General features: G+C 47.7%; 1 protein-coding gene across 8 annotated transcripts in view; it reads right to left on the bottom strand.

Annotated features, from left to right (window-relative positions):
- Positions 1 to 8,176: 8,176 nt before the first annotated feature.
- The window catches only part of DZANK1 (double zinc ribbon and ankyrin repeat domains 1), a 50,227-nt gene continuing 33,680 nt past the window's right edge, over positions 8,177 to 24,723 (bottom strand). For 4 of the 8 annotated variants that reach the window (XM_043883491.1, XM_043883492.1, XM_043883497.1 and 1 more), the window contains 7 exons: positions 23,459 to 23,555; positions 22,470 to 22,570; positions 20,341 to 20,421; positions 19,536 to 19,663; positions 10,326 to 10,376; positions 9,660 to 9,734; positions 8,177 to 9,236 (listed from right to left, as the gene is read on the bottom strand). In XM_043883491.1, the coding sequence (XP_043739426.1) occupies positions 9,113 to 9,236; positions 9,660 to 9,734; positions 10,326 to 10,376; positions 19,536 to 19,663; positions 20,341 to 20,421; positions 22,470 to 22,570; positions 23,459 to 23,555 (657 nt within the window). In that variant the 3' untranslated portion in view covers positions 8,177 to 9,112. Of the gene's footprint in view, positions 9,237 to 9,659; positions 9,735 to 10,307; positions 10,377 to 19,535; positions 19,664 to 20,340; positions 20,422 to 22,469; positions 22,571 to 23,458; positions 23,556 to 24,723 lie in introns of those variants that run through there. The other 4 variants (XM_043883499.1, XM_043883494.1, XM_043883498.1 and 1 more) reach the window with 3 other exon arrangements.

Consider the following 24,723-nt stretch of genomic DNA (forward strand, 5'->3'; position numbering starts at 1 on the left):
GCCAGAGACTAAGAGAAGAGGAAATGGGGATGACTGTTCCCCATTAACAATAAAGGACTGCCTTTGGGGGTAATAAAAATGTTCTGGAACTCAATAGTAATGATGGCTGCAGAACACTGGAAATGTTAAAAACCATTGAACTGTATACTTTAAAAATGGTCAAAATGGTAAACTTTATATTACCTGAATCTTACCTCAATTAAAAATTTTAAATCTGACCCAACCAAATCCACCCAAATGGATGGAAATCCACCCAAATGGTGGAAATCCACCCAAATGGTGGAAAAATAAAAACCTGGGGCCAAACCTGGTGGCACAGAAATATCTGGGGCCTAAAATTGCCGACATAAGAGAAGGCACAGCACACACTCAGTAAAACCCTAAACTGGCAGTGACAGCATTTCAATTGTTAAAAAAAAATTTAAGTTTTCCAAAGCAAATTCTTTGTCATACTTGGAAGCAACTCGAATGAATGAGAGAAACAGTTCTGAGAAACCAGAGGCTTTGCTCTATTTTTAGATCAGAGCTAATTGTTTGGGATTGCTAAAGCCTCTGAATGTCTACTTATTAATCTGTTAAGTGTGGAAGCAAACACTTCAGAAGTAGGTGTAGTCACCCTGCTGGCCAGCCAGACTGAGTGCCCGGCTCTATAATGTCAGTTTGGGGAGAGTTTTTCTTGGGAGAAAAAAGAAAGCAAAATGTAGTGTTCTGATCCCTGTTCTCAAGCTGCATACAGTATTATAAAGAAGAACAACTCAGTCCTTATGGAATACCAGGACAGTCCACAGCGAAAGGCCGTGTCTGTGCCCTTGTCTCACAGTGCTCCTGGTCAGCCAGAGGGCCTGCTGCACAGAGGAGAGGTGTAGCCAGGGATGTTCTCATCAAAGGTGGGGAACTGCTGGTAGGATCAGGGTATGATGACAGGGACCTGAAAAGTCAGAGGAGAGAAAGCTGAACTCGGGAAAAATCAGAGGGAGAATTTTTAGGTATGAAAACAACAGCTATAGATTCCACAGAGACTCCTGTGCCTGGACTTTAGGGGGTGTATTAGGGAAGTAAGATAAATTGTTAATAATGGTCAGGTCAAATCCTGGAGGACTTGAAAAACCAGCTTGAGAAATCTAGAATTGGAAGTATAAAGGAAAGGGACAAAATAAAATACTGAGGCATTTAAACCATGGGAGAAACTTGGTGAAAGGGTTTAAAAAAAAAACAAAAAACAGCCTGACAATAACTATTACTCAAGTTTGGATGTAGGTGGTAGGAGAGAAAAGGTAAGACGCCTGGCCTGTTCCAAGTCAACCATTAAATATCTTTCAAAGCTAGCACATGTTTCTACTTGTGCTATTTTATCTCAAACCCGAAGGCCACCATATGCTTCCAGCTGCATCTGTAGCTCTTTTTTTTTTTTCTTTTAAAGCATATCTCCACTCTCCTTTGTGATCTAAGTGCAGAGATTCCTACCAGGGCTCAGATGGAAACAATGAGCAGTTTCCTTCTGAAAAAAATGCACCCTGCTGCCCACCACCCCGAGAATGTGGTGTGGGAACCAAGGGATGATTAGGTCTTAGTTGCTAAATTTTCACGTTGTCTAATGAAATTGAAGGAGCCTTTTCAGATATTCCCTTCACATTGTGATGGTGGTTTAATCACTAAGTTGTGTCTGACTCTTATGATCCCATGGACTGTAGCCCACCAGGCTCCTCTGTTTATGGTGTTTCCCAGGCAAGAACACTGGAGTGGGTTGCCATTTCCTGCTCCAGATCTTCCTGGCTGGGGAATCAAACCCACATCTCCTGTATCACAGGAAATCTCTTGCCTTGCAGGCAGATTCTGTGTTCTTTTAAAGAGAGAAACTTGCCAACTGACTCAGTCTGAGGTCCTGACTAATGGCATTCTTTATTCCTCGTGATTTGAGTCTAGATGTTATAAAAACAGTGATGAAGCTGCCTGTATTTGAGTCAGTATAAATACCAAGCTTCCCTGCCTGCTGCTTCTGTACCCAAGAAGAGAAATAATCACCTATGTCTCTGCTTCAGATTCTCTAAAACAAAAACTCTTTCAGTTGTATTCCCTGAGAAAATTGCAACAAATTCGGAATCTATCTAAACTCCAACTCAATGGCAATTTCTCATGGCCTATTGGTTAATAAGTCACATCTGGAGTTATTTGTTAAAGAATAATGAGGATTCCCTGGCGGTCCAGTGGTTAGGACTGTGCACTTCCACTGCGGGGGCCTGGGTTCAGTCGCTGGTCTGGGAACTAAGATCCTACAAGCCTCAAGGTGTGGCAAAAATAAACAACTCACCACCACCAACAAAAAAGAATAAAGAATATATAGGTAAGCTTATCACTGAAAACCCATAGTTAGACAAGTGTTGCAGTTGCCTTACCATTGTCATTATTAATTAGGCCTTCTTTTACCCTTGCTTGTACACAGCTGCAGCCACAGGCATATGTGCTCAGTCATGTCTGACTCTTTGCAACCCATGGACTGTAGCCCGCCAGGCTCCTCTGTCCATGGAATTCTCCAGGCAAGGATACTGGAGTGAGCTGCCATTTCCTTCTCCAGGGGATCTTCCCAGACCCAGGGGTCGAATGCACATCTCCTGCCGGCAGGTGGATTCCTTAGCAGTGAGCCACCTGGGAAGCCTTGCGACCATTTGGGAGTGGGGTGTGTAAATGAAACGATAAGAACAATAAAACAGCAAAACAGTCAGATTCTGAGATGCTGTTTTTTTCATTCCCTGGAAGATGGGGAGATGTGGAAACATGAGGTTGGACGTCTGACCAGGTCATCAGGAGGGCACGAAGGTACAGACAAGCTCTGTGTAAATGCTGCACTTCCACCAAGTGTGAGGCCAGCATGCAGAACTTTGAATTGTGATGAGTAGGAAACATGGGAAGTGGCTGGAGTAGGAAATGTCAGCCTGTGTCAAGTCTCAGCAACAAGCTAAGTCTCAAGGTTGGACGCACCCTTGCCCACGTCCTACCAGAGAGAGGACATGTCATGGGATTCAAATGAAGGGAGAGGGTTAAGAGGTGCCTTTTGCAGCACCGAGAGGCTGACAGGACAGGGTGACTGGACACAGATGACTGGACCTGGCTTCAGTTTTAATTGGGGACCTTCCCCAGGCACCTCCCGAGCCACTAGGTAGGGGACAAGCCTGCTAACACGTGGGAGCCTTAAATTCTCTGCATCCAGCATCCTGTCTCTAAACATCACAGCAGGTCCTCACACACTGGGTCACTCTTTATGTCTGAAATATTCTGAAGTTTTCTGCTCCATAGGGCGGGCACACACTAAATGCTCCCTCAATACCTTTTGATTGGATAATTTGACTTTCCCTGTAAAAGCTGATCCTGATTTTAAGGAATTTGAAGGAGAGAGTAGGAGAAGTGAGGGACATTTCCCCAAGAGGGAACAGATTTCTTGGTACCTGGAGTAAAAAATCAGGATGTTGGTCTTAGGGCAGGGAGGTTCCGTGGTGACTCAGTGGTATGGAATCCGCCTGCCAATGCAGAAGACGTGGGTTCAATCCCTGGTTCTGGAAGATCCCCTAGAGGAGGAAATGGCAACTCACTTCAGTATTCTTGCCTGGAGAATCCCCATGGACAGAGGAGCCTGGTGGGCCACAGTCCATGGGGTTGCAAAAGAGCTGGACATGACTTAGCAATTAAGACAATTATTTTTTTTGAAACAAGGAAATAGATTTCAACATTATCAGTGAACAAAGATATTTATGTAAAATGAGTCTACCCACAGAGACATCTAGAAAACTCTCTGGATGGTACAACTATCCCTCCTTCACTTGAGATTTCTGCACTGTTTTAGTTTCTTACAATAAGCATGTAATGATTTGCTATAATAAATCATCTCCAGTAAGAGAATTGGTAAATCAGGCTTCCCTGATAGCTCAGTTGGTAAAGAATCTGCCTGCAACGTAGGAGACCCTGGTTCGATTCCTGGGTCAGGAAGATCCACTGGAGAAGGGATGGGCTACCCACTCCAGTATTCTTGGGCTTCCCTTATGGCTCAGCTGGTAAAGAATCTGCCCTCAATGTGGGAGACCTGGGTTCCATCCCTGGGTTGGGAAGATCCCCTGGAGAAGGGAAAGGCTACCCACTCCAGTATTCTAGAGAATTCCATGGACTGTCATAGTCCCTGTGTTCCCAAAGAGTTGGACACGACTGAGCGACTTTCACTTTTTCTTCACTTCAGTCTGTCAAAATTTGATGAAGCCTAAATATGCACCTTGGTTGTAAAACACACTGTTACCTGTTTTATAACAACCTATAAACCCACATAACCAGGATATTACTTGAAATATAAAATGTTCTGAAGTTTTTCAGATTATGAGATTTGATATCCAAATATTTTCTAGCCTACTGACACACATACTTTTATTTTTCTTTACAACCTTATATCAGAACTATCTGATTAAAAAACAACAACAAATGTGTTTTTCAAACTCCACAGCCAGGATACCCCCTGCTGCAAAGCCTGCAGTTTGTCTACAAGATTCTTTTGCCTGAACTCAAAAGACACAGTGAATTTTCTGAATAGCTCTTTGCTGAGAACCTACCCCACCATGTTCATCTTGCTAGATTTGCAGGAAACCAAAGAAGAGTCTGCAGCAGAGACAGTTTATTTGCAGAGACACCGAGCAGGGAGATGGTGCCTCCACAAAGGCAAGGGACTTAAATATTTACAGGATAACCAGTCAGGCAGCAGGGTGGCCTGAAGCGCAGGGAGTGGTGACCGGGGAAAGGTATCACAAACCTCATTCTGCACAGGTGGAACCAGGCTTCAGGCTCCCACTTCCCTTAGGTCACCCCAGGGAGGCTACCACCCACCCAGCTTAGCTGGCTGAGCGCAGACAGATGCGGCTGACTCCAAGTCCCTGGAAAACAGCTCAGGCCAACATCTTATTGTCTACTGAGCCGCTTGGAGGATGTGCAGATCTTAAAACAACCTTGATTAGTGCTGGCAGGTGAGGTCGATTTGACTGATCGCCCATGGAGTCACTGCCCCCTGCCGGGGACTGGAAAGAGGTACCAGAACCCCATGCCTGCAGATGTTTGGTCTCTGGGGAGACGGACATGTGACTGGGGAGAACTGACTGGACAGGTCATCTCTGTAGAGGGAGAGGCAGAGGGGCTGGGGTAGGAGGGAACCAGGCCCTCCCAGCCCGGAGCTGAGTCAGGTAACGTTCTGGGGCTCGGGTGGGATCTCAGAGCAGAACCAGAGAAGAGGCTGTGGTGATGGCCAAGGCCGCTGGTCCAGGAGACCCGGGCAACTCAGGAAGGGCGTTTGGGTTTCTCACAAGGACAATTGTGGGTCCCTGTGATGGGCAGGACACAGGCAAGATGGGAGGAAGGAGGCAGAGGGACCAGGGTTGAGGGGGGGGGGGGGGGCAGGCCTGAGCAAGGGCAGGGCCAGGAGTTGGGCAGCAGGGTTGGGACCCCAGGGCAGGCATCATGCCAGCTGGTGGGTGTGGGTGACCTGGACACAGGGGCAGTGGGGGGCCCACGGGTATGTACTGGGGTGGCCCTGGCGAACGGTGACAGCCAAGCAAAGTGACTTGGAAGTCCATCAGCACTGAAGTCAAAGGGCTGCAGAAAAGGGGAAAGACAGGAGTGAAAAGAGCAGATTCCAGGACTGGTCCTCAGCTCCCCCAGGGGACAGTGACCGAGCGCCGGTGTCTGCACAGAGCAGCAAGTGCGGCCACCCTGGTCACAGGACTGCAGGCTGAGGACACCCCGACAGAGGTGGGGACTCCTGGGGTCTCCCTGCAGCTGGGGGTGGCCGGAGAGGCTGCAGGGAGGAGACCCTGGCCCTCCTAGGCCGCTGGCAACCCTCAGGCAGGAGGAACCTGCATCTCCAGGCCCATTGGGTGGGAGGGTTCGAGGAGAGACAGGCCCCCCTACAGCCCCTGCCCTCCTTGGCTTGTGGGTGAAAGCATGTGCTGGGCCCTAGGCTCTGTGCTCGGAGTCATGGGCCTCACCTTTCAGATCTGGAACCAAGTGCTTATTGACAGAAAGCCCGGTCACTGGTCACTGGCCGAGTTCAGTTCCCAACGGTGAGGCCTTCAACTCCAGGAGGCCAACATCAGCCCCACCACCTGCAGTTTGAGTCTTCAAAACCACAAGAGACTCAGCTGTTTTGGGTCTCTGACCTTGACACACTGTTTTAAAGGGCTCCACTGATTAGGTCAGGCCCACTTGGGACAACCTCCCTTTTGATTAAATCAATTAATTGTTATTTTAAAATTACATCACAGGCTCTTGTCACCTCTGCCAGATAATCCAATCTCAGGAGAGACACCCCTTGGTATTCCCAAACACGTGACTCACTGGGCATCACCTCAGACCAGCCTGTCTCTCCTGGTCCCTGGCAGGTTTTACCCCCATTTGAGAAATAAAAAGAGTGAAAACAGGGCTGAATATCAAAGAAAAAGGACAGTAGACTAAAGCAGTGCATGATTCAAGAGTTCTCCAGAGAAACAGCCAATGGGATAGACGTAAACTATAATAGGGAGAGATTTATTACAGGAACTGGCTGGTGCTCCTCGTGAAGGCTGAGAATCCTCACCTGCTGATGTCCACAGCTGAGACTCAGGGAAGCTGGTCACCTGGTTCCAGTTTGAGTGCAGAGGCCAGAGAACCAGGAGCACAGGTAGTGTCAGCCCAGTCTGAGGGCGGGATAAGGGGTCCCAGCTCAGGAGCCAGGCAGGGGGGCGTGAGTGCTCCCCTCCTCCACCTGGTTGTCCAACCCCCACTCCATCCACACAAGTGATGTCATCATGGCAGGAGCAGGGACAGGTGGGTGTACCTAGGAGGCTGTGGTGGGCGGGGAGGTGGTAGAGCTTGGAAAGAAGCCTGGGGTCCCCTGTCCCATGACAACGTAGTTGTCCAAGGCCTGAGAGTACCGGGGGATGAGCGGGTATTAAATTTAATTTCTTCAACATGAGGAGCCAAATCTGGATCTGTTGTATAAATGTCCACTTAAAATAGCTAAGAAAATAGCCAGGGAAAGAGCTAACAGCTAACTCTGAATACTTTGCTGACATATGTTTTTTATATTAATCTACACAGTAACCATCCGTTTTAGGCAACCGTGGTGGAAAAGGAAGGAAAGTGTTTTTTGGAGCTTGCTAACTGAGGACAAAGCCTCCTTCTTTAGACAACCTCTCACTGACTCACCTGGATTCATTCTGTGTACTTACTCCCAACGTGGCCCCTCAAGGTCCTTACCTCTTTTTTAAAAAATTAATTTAATTGGAGGCTAATTACTTTATAATAGTGTAAATAGTAGTCGTTTTTGCCATACATTGACATGGATCAGCCATGGGTGTACATGTGTCTCCCATCCTGAACCAACCTCCCACCTCTCTTGATGGTCCTGCCTCTCACACCCTGGGGAGCTGAGCACAGCGGGAGCCATGGGAATGGTGGTGGGTGCTCCAAGGACAGGTGATCAAATCAACAGTTGACTCAGCTTCACCCTCTGGGACCTTTCCTTGAGGGGAAGCCGTCGGCCACCTGCCTTGTGGGGAGGCCACTAGAGCAGCCCGGGAGGAGGCAGCCGAGGGGCAGTTGGGTGGGGGTGTGGGTAGGTGGGTGTATGTGCATGGCCACCAGCAGCGCCCCCTGCCCCGCCCCGCCTCCTCCTCTCACAGGGGTTGGTCCCCAGTGAACACCCACCCTCTTCTGCCCCAAAGTGTCTCAGTACCCGTCTCTAGAAGGCCCTGCCCTGAACAGGCTCCCCTGTGAGGGGCTCCGGCTCTCCTGAAAAATGTGAGGGGGAGGGAGACAGGTCGGGGGTTCACTTGACTCCCCTGTCCCCTGTGCCCTTTATGTGGCCACTGGGCCTCTGACCTGGAAGCCAGGGCCGCCGCCGTCCAAGCCCACAACCCCACCGGGGCTCCTGTCTGACCCTGCACCCGTCCCCCTGCGGACAGGCATCCACCCTGGGAAAGGAAGTGCAGGCGGCGATGCCAGCAGCCACCCCGACAGGGTCTGTCACTTATGGTCATGAATTAACTATTCTAAGTTAATGAATATCCCATTTTCAGAGGTTAACAGAAACAATTTTGAGACTCCGTGATGGCAACATCAGCACGTTAGCATGAAGATTGAGACGATGATCTAAAAAAAAAAGAATGAATCAAAGTTTCACATTCCTGTAACTGGTTTATTTGAAGCTTACCTGTCAACCAGAGAACAAGCCATAACAATACGAATATTGATGAGTTCAGCTTCATAGGGAAAGATTCTAATAAGCTCAATCTTTATGCACTAATTTGGAACCAATTTACTAGATATATTAAGCAAATAACATGCAGAGCAGTATGTGGTTTCCCACTATTTGTCTTAGAAGAGGGGACAGAATATAGGTGTGTTACTTTCACTTACGTTTACGTGTACTCTACACAAACACATACACATACACATACGACATACACTTGCTTATATAATCCTACGCTACTTCTGGAATCACACAACTGACATGTAGGTCACTGGTGGTCTGAGGGGGAACGTGAGTGGTTGTGGGGCGGGGATGGGAGGGAGACTCTTCACTACATGAGATTTTACACTTCTTTGCTTAGAACCATATGCAATTATTGGAAAAGACTGGGAAAGATTGAAGGCAAAAGGAGAAGGGGGTGGCAGAGGATGAGGTGGGGGGATAGCATCACCGACTCAAGGGACGTGAATTTGAGTCAACTCCAGGAGAGAGTGAAGGACGGAGGAACCCGGCATGCTACAGTCCACTGGGTCACAAAGAGTTGGACATGACTTAAAGACTGAACAACAACAGTATGCAATCACTGTCTACTGAGAAATAAATTAAGATTCAAGAGCAAATTCGAAGACAAGCAGCAACACACCACTAGTGTACACTACGTTCATCAGGATCCAGGGCGTTTGGGGAAATACTCAGGGAGTGTGGGCATGGGTGGCTTACACTGTCACATAATTTTTTAAAATCTTATGAGTGGCTCTCAAGCTCGATTTCCAAATCTCTAATATGCATTTGGAAGGAAGTGAACACAGCACAGCCGGAGCTGGGTGACTTCTCTGAATGATGCCTGTGGGGCCCTTGGGCTTAGCGTTCATCCAGGCCTAGCTTAGCAGCAAAGAGCGAGGTGACGGGCTCGTCCCCAGTTTCCAGGGCCAGGTCATACGCCGTCTGGCCTCTCGCGTTCTTCTTCTGGACGCTGGCGTTGCATCTGCGAAGGAAAATGGGGGTGAGCTGACAGATTCCGGTCCCTGAGCCTCAGGGCCTGACTCCTCCCTGCTGGAGGGGCTCCTGGGCCCCCGTCCCAAACTTCCCGCGAGAGGCCACCATGACCCAGCCCTCAAAGGCAGCTCTACCCTGAGCCCTTCTGACGGGCTCTGTGATCTCACACGTCCAATGCCAGTCCCAACAGAGGGTTCCCATAGCCTCCACAACCCACAACCAGGTGGATTTAAGGGGGGCAGCATTTTCATTGTGCTTTGAAAAGCTCTTAGTGCCTTGGGAGCCGTGGTGGGATGGTGGCCCCCATTCACTGGGTCAGCTGTTTGGGTGCCAGGACCCCCTGAAATCCTCACAGACCAACAAGGGGATCACTGTGGCAGTTGGAGTGTCCCCCAGAGGCCAAGGAACATACCCCAGTAAGGCAGCGATGCACTCCCTTCCTGCCCGGCCAAGCTGAGTTGCTTCATGAAGAGCTGTATTTTGCAGCCTGTTTGGGTGGGAAAAAATCCCTGGCTAAATCCTTGGTTAGCATCCTTGAGAGACTGGAGAGGGAGCAGGCAACCAATGGGGCCTTGGTTTCACCCATGACCTACTTAACTAACCCAGGAAAATCTCTTGACTCTTCCCTTTCTGCTCCTTTCTTTGGAAGATTAGCAGGGTAAGCTTTGATATCAGAGAAAAAGTTTTAAAGTGAGAAATCCCACAAGGATCTGGTTTATAGTCAATTTATACTAATAAACACTATGTTAGTGTATTTCCTGCAAGAGTTTGTGGAATGTGTGGGACATGGTCTCACTCTTGGCTTGAATCCTGGCGACTGTCCATATGACAATCACCTTTCAGGGATGAGGCTCCTGTTCTTGTGTGGGGACAATGACCCTAGCTTCAGTGAGTGTGGCTTGTGTGATATGAAAACAAATACTAGTCTTAGAGCCCCGAGGGCAGGCCTGAGAGGTTAGACAGCATATTTTGCTATGTGCCAGACTCTCTCTCCACGTTGCCTCGTCAGCTTGGCCCAGTGAGGGAGCAGTGGATGCCACAGTGGAGGAAGGGGTGGTACCTGCATTCCAGAACTCACGAAAGGCTCCTGATCAGAGGTGGCAGGAGTGATGGAAGGTGGGAGTCATGGCTGGAGACAGAAATGAGATGAGCAGCTGAAGGTCTGCCTTCTCCTGGCCCCTGGTCCTTCCCTCGACACCACCACCCTGTCCCCTGCACATGCAGGTGTATCTGCAGCCATAAACTTATCCCAGTGGAGAAAAAGTGTGGTGGCCTCTTTTGTGAAGATGATACATGCAGCCTCTGGTGAGAACCAGGTCAACAACTCCCATGCCCAGAGGGAAGCCTTCCACTTGTCCCAGTCTGAGAGCAGCTTCACAGACTCGCCAAGCCCCCCTCATTTGATAAGCTCCTGCTATATACACAGAATTCCCACCCACCTAGCCCATTTCCCATTCGCAAACCTGAATGGATGATAAACAATGGTGCACATCTGAGAAAAACTGGCAGCATCAAAGAGAAAACCAAGACACACAAACATAAGAAATTTAAAATGACTGAAGACAAAAACAGAGTCTGTGAAGAAGAAGCAATCAGAACCAAAAGGCTCTCTTAGAAAGTAAACTTCCAGATGTTCAAGCTGGATTTAGAAAAGGCAGAGGAACCAGAAATCAAATTGCCAACACCCGCTGGATCATTGAAAAAGCAAGAGAGTTCCAGAAAAACATCTACTTCTGCTTTATTGACTGTGCCAAAGCCTCTGACTGTGTGGATCACCACAAACTGTGGAAAATTCTTAAAGAGATGGGAATACCAGACCACCTTACCTGCCTCCTGAGAAATCTGTATGCAGGTCAAGAAGAAAAGGTCAGTTTTCATTCCAATCCCAAAGAAAGGCAATGCCAAAGAATGTTCAAACTATCACACAATTGCTGTCAACTCACACACTAGCAGAGTAATGCTCAAAATTCTCCAAGCCAGGCTTCAACAGTATGTAAACTGTGAACTTCCAGATGTTCAAACTGGATTTAAACAAGGCAAAGGAACCAGAGATCAAATTGCCAACACCCGCTGGATCACAGAAAAAGTGAGAGAGTTCCAGAAAAACATCTGCTTCTGCTCTATTGACTAGGCCAAAGCCTCTGACTGTGTGCATCACAACAAACTGTGGAAAATTCTTAGAGAGATGGGAATACCAGACCACCTTATCTGCCTCCTGAGAAATCTGTATGCAGGTCAAGACTCAACAGTTAGACCTGGAAATGGAACAGCTGCTGCTGCTGCTAAGTCACTTCAGTCGTGTCCGACTCTGTGCAACCCCATAGACGGCAGCCCACCAGGCTCCCCCGTCCCTGGGATTCTCCAGGCAAGAACACTGGAGTGGGTTGCCATTTCCTTCTCCAATGCATGAAAGTGAAAAGTGAAAGTGAATTCGCTGAGTTGTGTCCGACTCTTAGCAACCCCATGGACTGCAGCCCACTAGGCTCCTCCATCCATGGGATTTTCCAGGCAAGAGTACTGGAGTGGGCTGCCATTGCCTTCTCCTGGAACAACAGACTGGTTCCAAATAGGGAAAGGAGTATGTCAGGGTTGTATACTGTCACCCTGCTTATTTAACTTATATACAGAGTATATCATGCAAAATGCTGGGCTGGATGAAGCACAAGCTGGAATCAAGATTGCTGGGAGAAAAAAAAAAAAAAAAAAAAGATTGCTGGGAGAAATATCAATAACCTCAGATGTGCAGATGACACCACCTTTATGGCAGAAAGCAAAGAACTAAAGAGCCTCCTGATGAAAGTGAAAGAGGAGAGTTAAAATGTTAAAAAGTGAAAATATTAAAACTCAACATTCAGAAAACTAAGATCAAGGCATCTAGTCCCACCACTTCACGCAAATAGATGGAAAACAATGGAAACAGTGACAGACTTTATTTTCTTGGGCTCCAAAATCACTGCAGACAGTGACTGCAGCCATGAAATTAAAAGACACTTGCTCCTTGGAAGAAAAGCTATGGCCAACCTAGACAGCATGTTAAAAAGCAGAGACATTACTTTGCTAACAAAGATTCATCTAGTCAAAGTAATGGTTTTTCCAGTAGTCATGTATGGATGTTAAGAGTTGGACCATAAAGAAAGCTGACCGCCAAAGAATTAATTCTTTTGAACTATGGTATTGGAGAAGACTCTTGAGAGCCCCTTGGACTGCATGGAGAGGCAACCAATCAATCCTAAGGGAAATCAGTCCTGAATATTCATTGGAAGGACTGATGTTGAAGCTGAAACTACAATACTTTGGCCACCTGATGCGAAGAACTGACTCATTAGAAAAGACTGTGATGCTGGGAAAGACTGAAGGCAGGAGGAGAAGGGGACGACAGAGGATGAGATGATTGGATGGCATCACTGACTGGATGGACATGAGTCTGAGCAAGCTCCAGGAGTTGGTGACAGACCGGGAAGCCCGGCATGCTGCAGTCCATGGGGTCACAAAGAGTTGGACACAACTGAGCGACTGAACTGAACTGAACTGAGAAAATAAAAAAACTGACTGTTGAAATAAAGAGTAGTTAGCAAGAGAGCCAAGAAAACCTCTTAAGAGAGAAAAAGGGAGATGAAAAATATGGAGAAAGAAATTTAAAAAGACAGATAGAGGGGGTCAATTCAAGAGACCCACCATCTAACTCATAAGAATTTTAGAAAGAGAGAATACAAAAAATAGAAGAAACTTCCCCTGAAAAGACACATGACTCCCCAGACTGAAACGGTCACCTGGATGAATGAAAAATAGTACATCAAAAAAATACCCATGTGAAATATCTCAGAACATCAGTGATAAATGCTTCCAGGAGGAACAAACAGGTCACAAATAAGAATTTGCTGTAGCATTTGCATGGGCTATGCTGAATGCTAGAAATCATCAGAACAAGGCTTACTAAGACTTGAGGAAAATCATTTTGAATGCAGAAATTAATATCAAGATTATTAGTCAAGAGTGAAGACAAAAGAAAGTCATTCTTGACATTCAAGGACTCAAAAGTTTTTTCTACATACCCTTTCTGAAGAGGTTACCTAAACCCACACTCCAGCCTGACAAGGGTCAAAACCAAGAAAGAGGAAAGAGTGAACAATTTACAGGGGAATTCCAGTGAAAAGAAATGCCATGATGAGCACTGTGCACCAAGGCCAGAGAGCTGTCAGGCAAAATCTGACTAGTAAGTATACTCCAAGAAGAAAGCCTCTAAGAGAAAAAGCACTGAAAAAGTAAGGAACCAGATAAGATTACAGATGTGGTGAATGTGTGTTCTCTTTCAAACCAGAAAAAACAAAGGCAGTCAGAAAGTCCAGGGGAATCAAAGATACACAAAACATGTACAAGTTAGTCATGGATTGTGAAAAAAACAAAACAAAACCAAACCAAAATGTGGCCTGATTTTGAATAATTTGTGGTGTGTAAGGAGAATCCATTTGACATTTCTGGTAAGAAAATTTTACTTTCACTGGCCTAAGTGTTGTTCTTTTCTTGAACCAACAAACAATAAAATGTAATCAGAATATAGCAATGAATGATATTTATGTAGCTATTATAATGCAATTACTCTTCATACTTTTCAACCATTGGAATCAACCTATGGATGAAGAATGGATGTCTTAATTATGTTAACATAAGTAAACACAACTGTGATTAGTGTTGTAAAAAGTAAGCATTGACTAACAGAAGTTGTGAGATAGAAGGGGAAGGAAAGACAGAGGTGAAGGTATAGAGCACTAATACATACTTGTACACACTTCTCAGTACACACAGGTCAGTCAAGCGATATCATTGAAAGATGATAATCAATATAGAGGAGTTCAGGACTATCATTGTTATTTTCACAGTAATTAATAAAGAACCAAAAACAGTAACAGAATGATCAAAACGTGATGGTGGGGTCAGCAAGTGTAATTACCATTTATCATAGCAGGAATCAACAGATGCTATCTGAGCATGCTAGATCAGGAATGACCCATTTAAGTGTACTGTTTAGTGACAGAGATATAGCTGACTCCCTGGAGAACTTTAAAATATTTGCACTAGTTGTCCTTGAAGACAGAACTGTGGATGAAGAGGTGAAGGTAGCGGAGACCTGCCAAGCTCTTTCACAGGATGTGGTTTTCTTCAGTCATGTCCACATCTTATTCTGATACAATTGAAAAGTTACTTGGTGTGTATGGATTGTTTTCAGCAATCATACACAGTTTAAGAAATCTTTCTGCTAGCCCAGTCATAAATAAGACAATGTCACTAGGACAGGTCCAGAAATGATGAAACTGGTAAATAAACCTCCCATGCCACTCTGTACCTGAAGCAAGCCTGTCCCAGACTAACTTTGGGAGCCTCTGCTCTGGTCCTGGGGGATGGTGGGGGCCTCTCCTGACCACACCATGCTCAACTCTCTTACCTGGCTTTATTTTCCTTGCAGCACTTAGCATTCTCTGAAATGACTCATTCATCTGCTTACTTGTTTATTGTCTGTCTCCTCCACTACACTCTGAGCTCCATGAGGGAGGGGTCTGTCTCCATCACTGCTGTGAGTCCACTGCCTAGAATGCTGACCAGCACACAGTAGGTGCCCAGAAACCACTAGTGAAATGAATACACCAATGAAGAGAATGAACAGACAGACAAACTTGGGGAAGGAGTGTTGCCTCCTAGACTGAGACCCACATGACTTGCAAGAATTGCAGGTACACATGTCTATGAACCTCTGCCTCCAACGGTGGGTGCAGGGAAGCCCCTGCCTGATTTTGGCTCCAGAGTCAGAACTGTCCAGGTGGTAAGACTTTCCATTTTCCAGAAAGTGAGAAACTTAGCACTTTCAACTGGTTTTTGCTGCAGTAGAACCCTCAGCACCAAGCCACCCCAGTGGTTTCAGGTCTCATCTAGTTTTAGATCTTAGCATTCATGTATGTTCTGCCAGCTTACCTGGCCAAGGACCCTGGTCCTGAGCAAATCTGGGTGGTGTGATTGGCTAGTTCCTCCTCATCTTTCTCCAGAGGCAGGAAGTGAGAATGGCTGTGTGCCTTACACCCGAATTCCCATGGCTTTCCAAAGATCTGCCTTTGGTTTGAGGCATAGTTTCTCCTGGCAACTAAGATTTGGGGATCAGCCTTCATATTGCTGTTGGTGGTGGTGGTGATATTATTATTCGTTTGAGCAGATCAACATCACTGACCTGTGAGGCATGGGGAAAATCCCATGTCCAACAGCACTGTGAGGCCATCTCCTTACCAAGGGCCATGCTGGGCCATCTCTTAACATCTTGGTGTTTGTAAGAATGGGCTTTGATCCCTGCTACTCAGATGGTGGCACCTGGACCACTGGCCTCTCCTCAGAGCTTGTTAGAGATGCAGGATCTCAGCCCTGGCCACACCCAGATCTACAGAATGTGCATTTTAACAAGGTCCTCGGATGATTCACATACATGTTACAGTATGAGAAGCACTTATGAAGTTCATCTGCTTAGAGCTTGGGGCATTAAAAAAATACACATGCCCTTTCCTTAACGTGAAAATGTGGAGCTGGGAGGGCTTGGAGACATCTCTTAACAGAAACAGAAGAAATCAGAACTTAAACCCAGTCCTAACACCTTTCTGGGCTATTCTCCCTGGCCCCTCTCATCCCCATCTTATGCACTGTCCATCATTGAGCAGTTGACAGTTTCCACTCAAATCCTAACAACCCACCTTTTCATTACCACGGCATCATGACCGCTACCACTAGAGTCCAATCGTTAGGCTCCTTGCAGGCACCTCAAAACACTCATTTCATCCTCCACTAACTCTATGACGTGAGCACAATCACCCTCATTTGACAGATGAGAAGAATATGCTCATTTTCTCCACATTTTGCTCTCTCCTGCCTCCAAACTGTTACATCACCACAGAAGGCTACCTCTTCCTCTTCCCCCCACTGTTAGCAAAATTCCCAGGGGTCACCTTCAAAGTGTACGTTTCTCATGAGGTCTTTCAGATCACATCCCCTGGGCTCTAAGACACTTGAATTATTTGTTTACTCCACACACGTGTGGGTGCCTCCTGGTGCCCTTAAAGGTGCCAGGGCCACCAGGTCACATGTGACACAGTGCTTGTTCCTCTCTCAGGGAGCTGAGACCACCCAGTTACAAATTCAGGGTGAGGGGTGTACAGCATGCTGAGAGCCTGACCACGGAGGTCTCGGTCACACCAGCCTCCTCCTTGTCCTTCACCCTTCCCGCCTCCCTGGTGGTAGAAGGTTTACCCATCACTTCACACCCTTGGGTTCTGGGGGGGTTCATCATGCATTTCCCATTTGAACTTATTTAGTCACAGGGTCACAGCATTTCCTAAGTAGACTCCTGACCTCCTGCCTTCAGAGCTCTCCCCAGACTGAGAGCAGAGGGTGTTCAGTTTGCTGAATGAAGGTGTTGTGGGGGTGAGGGGGGTCGGGTTGCTGATGGCTACATTTTCCAGGTTAGTAACTGATATTTCCCACGTAACCACAGTTCATTTGGGGAAATGATAAATCTTCACTGTATACTCTGCTCCTCAGACAAACTGACTCCAGCACAGCGAGAGCATGAGATGGAACACACCCTTGTGTCCGAACAACAAGCTGTGAGTTTGTTCCTCCGAGTAGCTAGTCGTCGTCATATCAGACCTTCCAGAACACGGTTTTGCAGGGCAAGCACACCGTGGTACTCTGTGAATTTGTATCATAAAGACACTTTTCTACCAATGCACAGCAACGCAAACTGTTTACCCCGATCTAGGTATCTCGATGAATCAAGGCACACTCTCTGTGTGTAAATCCTGAATTATCTAACAATACATCTCCACAATGAACCTCTCAATACACTGATAGCTGCATTTGCCTTAACTGCCTCCTGGGGCAGAGCTCAGAAGAGCGAAGTTTGAAACTGTTCACAGTTTGAAACTGTGAAGAAGCCCAGCTCCCACCCAAAAGCAAGCCACGTTTCCATGTCCCTCTCCTCGTGAGGCCTTGCATTTGTGCTTCTAAAGTTTGCCGGCAAGAGGTATCAGCTTTGGTGGCAGATGTGTGTTACTCCTTGGCCATCCACTTTCTGTCCAGGAGATGGTGAAGGACAGGGAAGCCTGGCGTGCTGCAGTCCATGGGGTCGCAAAAAGTCGGACATGACTGAGAGACTGAACAACAAGATCCCCTTTCTGCTGAGTATGAATTTATTCTGGTATGAAAGACACAAACTGGGGAGCCAGAAATCCTAGGGAGGGGCTTTCTACTGCCTGCCAGGCTGCTTGACAGAGGTTACTTCTGTAGAGACCACCTGGGCGACCTCTCTCCATCAGCTCAACCAGCTCGGGGTGGGAAAGAGCATGTGAGTCCTTGTTTGTAAAGGGCCTCTTCTAAAAGAAAGTCAGATCTCCGAGGGGCTTGTGCCTAAAGATCTCAATGCAGCCTTGAGCTCATGTCCAGGCTCAGGCCCAAACACTTCGAACTAGCAAATACTAGCCAGTCTTAGCAGAATTGGCTCTTGGTGGAAAGATCTGTTTTCCAAACCCCATCCTACATGACCCATAAACTGTTAAACAGTAACCCAGACAACGCAGGGGGAAGTGAAAAAGGGCTGTTACATACACTCGGCCAGACCACACAGCCGTGAGCTAGACTTAGTAGAAATGCAAGGAGATCACCCATGGGTAAGACGTCAGTTTACAGAATGACAATAAAGCAAGAATGGGAACTGAGGACACCAAAGAGAAACAGGTCCTCTGAACCATGTCCAGATTAGTTTTATGCTCTTAGTTGGACTCTTCATAAAGCCAGGACTCATTGCACTTAAGCACCGATTCAAAACATGCTTGAGAGATTTTTGTAAATCTTTCAAACCACAAACATTATTCTTAGATGCAATTTAAAAATCTTTGTCTTGGACTGCTGTGGTGGTACAGTGGATAAGAATCTGCCTGCCAAAGTAGGGGACACAGGCTGGATCCCTGGTCCAGGAAGATTCCACATGCCGTGGGGCAACTAAGCCGGTGTGCCACAACTACTGAGCATCCGTGCCTAGAGCCTGTGCTCCCCAACAAGAGGGCCACCACGTGAGGAGCCCACGCACCACAATGAAGAGTAACTCCCACTAGACACAACCAGAGAAAGCCCGCACAGCAACAAAGACTCACTGCAACCCCCCAAAAAAGTCCTTGTTGGAATTATACAAATATAAAGTACACCTTACCACAAAACAAGGTGGCATTATTTCTATTAATAATGATAATGTAAGTATAGGTAAATGAAGAAACTTACAAGGTATGACGCATGAGAGCAGTCAGAAAACCTGAGAAAGTAAATTCCAGGCATCAAATGCATTCACCCACATCCCAAACATTCTGCTATAAAGTGAAACTAAAAAGGGGTCCTGTCTACTGACATGGGGTCCTACTGGACAGAAACCTTTGAAAACATACATAGAAAAATTGAGGGATTTTGAATAAAAAGGCTAGAGGACATTTTGAAACAGAGGAAGACAGAAGTGAAGCTACTGAATTTTCATCCCCTGTGCTCCTTGCCATCCTCAGAGGCACAATTCATAGAGGGACCCCACCTGGTCTCAGCAATAGCGAGGGAGGCCAAATGGCTGATCTGCGATCAGGGCAGTGGGATGTGAGCTGTTAACAGCGAGGCCCTGGACTCAAAACACCATCCACCCCAGTTTCCAAAGTGATTCGCAAGAGAACAACAGAGTCACCAGGCCGGGTGGCTTGAGAGGCAGGTAGGTAACCATCCCACGTCTCTGGGGGTCTCTCTGTCCTGTTTATTGGCTGGGGACACCGAGGCCCCAGGAGATGAGGTGCTCAACTCAGCTTCCTCCCAGTGCTGTTAGTATCCGGAGATGCCAGGACAAGGTTTTCTTTCTGCAGTAACTTCACGAGTACATTTCCATGGGGTACACTCTCACCATTTCAGATCATGACGAAAACTTGGCTTAGCACCCAAGGACTAAGGATTTGTGGCCCCACAGATATAAATAAATTCATGAGCTAACAAACTGGATCATCATTTATAAAAGCCACTAAAAGATGATCCAATGATCGGTTTAAAAACCTTTGTTTTACCCAGATTTGGAAAACAGACAACAGTCAAGTCTCTCATTCAGGCCACAGTGGGTTGAAATGGTCCTTAAGTGATTGAGGTTGAATGGGGTGGGCGTGTAGACATACAGTGGAGCCCCGCCAGCCCCCCGCTGGCTGCGACCTCACCCAGCACTCTCCCCTCCTCGCGTCTCACTTACGGGCCCCACTGCTGGTCCACGTCCGCTCCTCTCTGCACGAGAACTGGGATGGCTTCGTGGTGTTGGTTCATGGCGGCCAGGCTCAGGATGGGCCGGTCTTGGTTGTCACTGCAGTTGGGGTCGGCTCCCTGCCACGTGGGGAAAGGGACAAACTCGCACAAGAGCCTGTGTGCCGTGGCACCCGCCTGCCCTCCTAGTAGCAAGTCCCTGACAGAAGTAAACTGCTTAGCTCAGGAGAGAGGAGCAGGCAGCCCAGGACCAGTTCTGAAGACAGAGCTGCCGCGTCACATGGGTGATGGACTCGAGTTCCTGTCCCTCCCACCCCCGCCCCCCACCCAGCAGGAGGCACCCCCAGAGAGACCACTCTGCTTCTTCAGGAGACAGGAAGCTCACACAGGGTCACAGAGCACGGGTTCTGTCCCTGAGCCTGCAAGTTATTGGGGTTCCTGTGCACTTTTCAGCCTTTTTTTTTTTTTTTTTGCTATAAAAATTAGCAACAGGTTAACAGTGTGGTTTTTTTTTTAATGTGGATCATTTTTTTAAAGACTTTATTGAACTCATTACAATATTGCTTCTGTTTTATGTTTTGGATTTTGGGTCACAAGACATGTGGGATCTTAGCTCCCCCACCAGGGATGGAACCTGCACCCCCTGCATTGGAAGGAGAAGTCTTAACCACTGGACCACTGCGGAAGTCCCTACTGTGTAGGTTTTGACTAGCCGCTGGGCCCGCTGCCTGGACAATTTCTGATTAATCGGCTCTGTGTGTGTGCCCGAGATGGGGCAGAAGGCCGGCTGTCCTCACCTCATCCAGCAGCTGCTCCATCACAGACGCTCTTCCCTCTCCTGTGGGTCCAACCTCCTTCAGCAGAAGCCTGTCTTCAGGCTGCAGGAGCAGAGAAGTTGGTCATTTGTGCGGCCGCGGAGTGTTTTTACTGGCAAGTCCCACTGGCCCAGCTCAACCCTCAGGTCAAATGTCTCCTCTCTGGGTTACGTTTGGTCCCAGAGACAGGTGAGCGTGAGCATGTGTGCACGTGTGCATGTGTGTGATGCATATGTGTAGGGGTATGTATGTGTGTGTGTGTACGTATGCAGGCGTGTGTGTGTGGTGTGTATGTGGTGTGTAGGAGGTGTGCATGTGTGGTATGTGTGATCCTCAACGGCCAGCAGCACAAGTAAACACATCTAAAGTAAGCCTGGCCGGTCTCTAACGTCTTGCCTGGGGGAAGGACTCCACACAGACACTCTTTTGTGCTACTAAGGACAGGGATGCAATGAGAAACCTCACAAAAGACTCCAGAAACCCCACACTAGTTTTATTATCAGTGTTTCTAGGAAAAGCAACCAGGTGAACCCTGAAATTGACTCTGTATGTGGTGTCCGTTGCTCAGTTGGGTCTGACTCTTTGCTACTCCATGGACTGTAGCCCAGCAGGCTCCTCTGTCCTTGGGATTCCCCAGGCAAGAATACTGGAGTGGGTTGCCATTTCCTTCTCCAGGGGATCTCCCAGGGATCGAACCTGGGTCTCCTACCTTGCAGGCAGATTCTTTACCATGCAAGCTTATGCTTTATAACGTGTTTGAAATCAGCCTGAATGTGAGCACCCACCTGCAAAGAACGCCTGCTGCAGGCTGGGTGCTGGTGTGTGAGCCAGAGAGGTCCGGGGCTTGGTGTGACAGAGGATGAAGGAAGAACCGACACTGTCCGTATCCACCTGCATCTTGGGCGGGGCCCCTGGCTCTGGGCTCGTGGCTAAGCACCTCTGTTCCCCTTGCCACAGCCAAAGATGTCCAGCCAAAGGGCAGGATGGTGGGTGAGCAAGGGCACCCATGTCTCTTTCTGTCTCCAAAGCTCTCCTTAAAACTATTCAGGGCCCATATTTATAAAAAACTATACTCGAACAGCTGTGGGAAACTTGGAAAGGGTACCATCTGTGGATCAGAAATGGTGAGGAATTCCAGAGGTAGAAAATAGATGGAACCAGATGGATCAGGAATCGAAGCCAAGAAGAAAAGCAAGTGTGGACCCCAGAAGTGTAAGAGGGTTCTCCCCAGGGAGCCCAGAGGGAGGGCGGGTGTTGGGTGTGGCTGAATCCACAGCGCATTATTAAAGGGCCTTAGTGTGAATGTGGGGATGGATAGCACCCCCCTCTATCCAGAGCAGAAGGGTATAGCAGGGTGGAGGTTTCTGCTGCTGCTTAAACCAGATGTTTTCCAGACGATTCATGATTTGCCTAACAGAGGCTTCTACTGGGAACATGGGGCCCAAGAAAGTGAAGGGCAGAGCCTAGGCCTCTGTGATGGACACAGGAAGGGGTTGGAGGGCCAGGAAGGGATGGAAAACGCCACAGCACTCACACCACCACACTGTCCACCAGGTGAGAAGCCTTCCCACGCCAGCCACTTCAGGAACCCTCTGCTGACAGGGACCTCAGGCCCACACCTAGCTGGGCACCCAGGCTGGGCTCCTGTGCTGATCAAACCAGCCCTTCATTTGTCAATATGACCTGACAACCAAGGGTCAGCACATGTTTAAGACAAACCAAAAAAAAAAAAAAAAGATGAGCAGATGGAATTGACTCTAGAGAAAAAGCAGAGGTGGTTCAGGAGACTGGGGAGAACTGTAAAATAATTTCAGTGAATAATCTTGAGAGATTTTAAAGGGTTTTACCCTCATAAGGTGGAAACACAGTATATAAAAAAAAGCAAACAGAAAATGAAAAAGTATTCTTTCATTAAAAAAAGTCTCAAAATGGGGTGGGAGGTGGGTGGGAGGTGACATGTGTATACCTACGGCTGATTCATGTTGATGTACGGCAGAAACCACCACAACACTGGAAAGCAACTATCCTCCAATTAAAAATAAATAAATCTGTAAAAATCTCAAAATGAAACACTAGATGCACAGGCTGAAGCATCAAGGAGCATCACGTACCGAAAGCTGCTGCTTCTTCTCTTGAAAGGGTTTGGTCTTGAAATTCTTGGTCCTGGTGACTTTCTCCTCGGTGTCAGCAGCGCCCTGGCTGTAGTCGCTCACTGGAATGACAGGAGTCCAGGACCGAGTGGCACCCCCTGCCACTCCCCTTGTGTAAGATCCACTCTCCCTCCCCGTGTGCCCCCTTGGAAGTCAGGAGGAGGAAAAGGCTTTTATAGAAATTTCTATTTGATGAAACCTGGCAGAAAGGACTCTTGGGGCCAGCCCTCTCATTCCAGAACTAGAGGACAGATGAGAAGGAGGGGAAAAAAAGAAGCTACAATTTTCAAGCCTCAAACAGTACCCCCTGCCCCAATCTATCTGCAAAGGTCTCACACTTGACTTCCGGGAGGCCAGAGGAGGTAACAGGGCCTGAAGTAACATGTGAAAGTCATAGGTGTGGCTGGCCAGCAAACGGTAAGCACTTCTCTGCGGTCCTTGCTGAGTCACTGTGTTGTTTTTGGTCCACCGTCCTTTTTTATTTTTATTAAAAAAATTTTTTTTTGATGGGCACCATTTTTAAAGTTACAACACTGTGGCCTCTGTTCTATGCTTTGGTTTTCTGGCTTTGAGGCACATAGGTTCTTAGCTTCTTGACCAGGGATCGAACCCGTACCCCCTGCACTGGAAGAAGAAGTCTCAACCACTGGGACCACCAGGGAAGTCTCCTGGTTTTTCTTTTCTTAATTATTATTTTTCTTCCAGTTTGGTTGAGATGTAATTGACATACAGCACTGCCTAACTTTCAGGTGTGCAGCATGATGACTTAGGCCACAAAATAGCGATCACAAGAAGCTTGGTGAACAGCGTCATCTAGCACAGAAACAAAACTAAAGAGGCAGGAAAAAATATTGTTCCTCGTGAATGAGAACTCATAGGATTTGTTCTCTTAACAATGTCCATATATAACGGGTCAATGTTTTAAAGTTCCCGGAATGGGGACAACTCACCCAAGCTGGACCCGCTGCCGAACAGCCCGTTCCCACCCTCAGTGATGCTGCTCAGGAAGTGGTCGCTGAAATTCATCGCCTTGTTCAGGTAAAAGTTCTGGCCAATGAAAAAATTCATGCATCGTGAATGACGCCACGTCCCGGCAGAAAGAACGGTCTCCCTGCTCACCTGCCCCTCTCTCTCTGTTAATGATGGACGGTCAAGCCTGAAGCCTGGCCGTCCTTCTGGACAGCTCCCTGACCTCACCGTGATGCTTTGTCCGTTCTGTCTCTTAAACGACGCCTCAGTCTGGCCCCTCCTCTCTCACCAGGAACATGGCAACAGCCTCCAAACGGGTTCCTGCCAGCCCACCTTCCCGCGGCTGCCCCAGCCCCTCTACACAACGTGTATGTAACTGTGCCCTCCCAAGTCTTGGCTGCAGAGTTTGAATCCTGGTGCTGTCACTTACTACCTTAGGAGCCTTGAGCCTCAGTTTCCTCATCTGTAAAGTGGAAATATTTATGACCAGAAGGTAAAATGAGGTTACATGGATGTCTATAAAATGAGGATGGGTGGGACAAAGGCCAGACCTGGAATTCCGATCCACCTGGACCATTGCACAGCGTGGCATCCTGCCCACCCCACCATGGGGCCACCCACTACTTCCTGAGCACAGAACACACAGGCTAAGAAGAAATATACTGTGAACCTGGGGACACTTCTCCCACTTCTGCATGATGGACAACACATTGTAGGTGCTCTTGGTGGCTGCCCAGTTCCCCTAAACCGGTTAGTTACCATCCCAGCTGCTACGCTGGCTAACAACTCACAGCTGACCCCTGTCCCCAACTGCCATCAGTAGGTGGATGCTGACTTGCCCTAGTGGTTATGCCCCTCCCCCCAACTCAACTGGGGACAAAGGTGGTAAGGCCACCTTTGATTCACAGGCCAGAGCTCCTGGTGGATCAGCTAGAGCCCTTGTCATTCAGCCTCCCACCATTCCCCCCAACCCTATCTCCTGCATCCCTCAGTCTCATTCTCCTGAAGCACCTCCCCTCCTAAGTTCTGCTGCAGCCACACAACAGAAATCACAGCATTGAGTGCTTTCCTTGGTTTCAGAGCACGTTCACGTGCATTTTCCCATTGGATCCTGCTTCCAGCCTCCCTGTAACTTAGGCATGCCCTAGGCATCCATCCTGCCAGGTCACGGCCATGGGCAAGCTCCCCCTTCTTTTCCTTGCCTTCTTCACTCATCTTCTCAATCCATTCATTGCTCTTTTTGTAT

The sequence above is a fragment of the Cervus elaphus genome, chromosome 23 (assembly GCF_910594005.1).
Source record: "Cervus elaphus chromosome 23, mCerEla1.1, whole genome shotgun sequence".
Taxonomy (NCBI): Eukaryota; Metazoa; Chordata; class Mammalia; order Artiodactyla; family Cervidae; genus Cervus; species Cervus elaphus.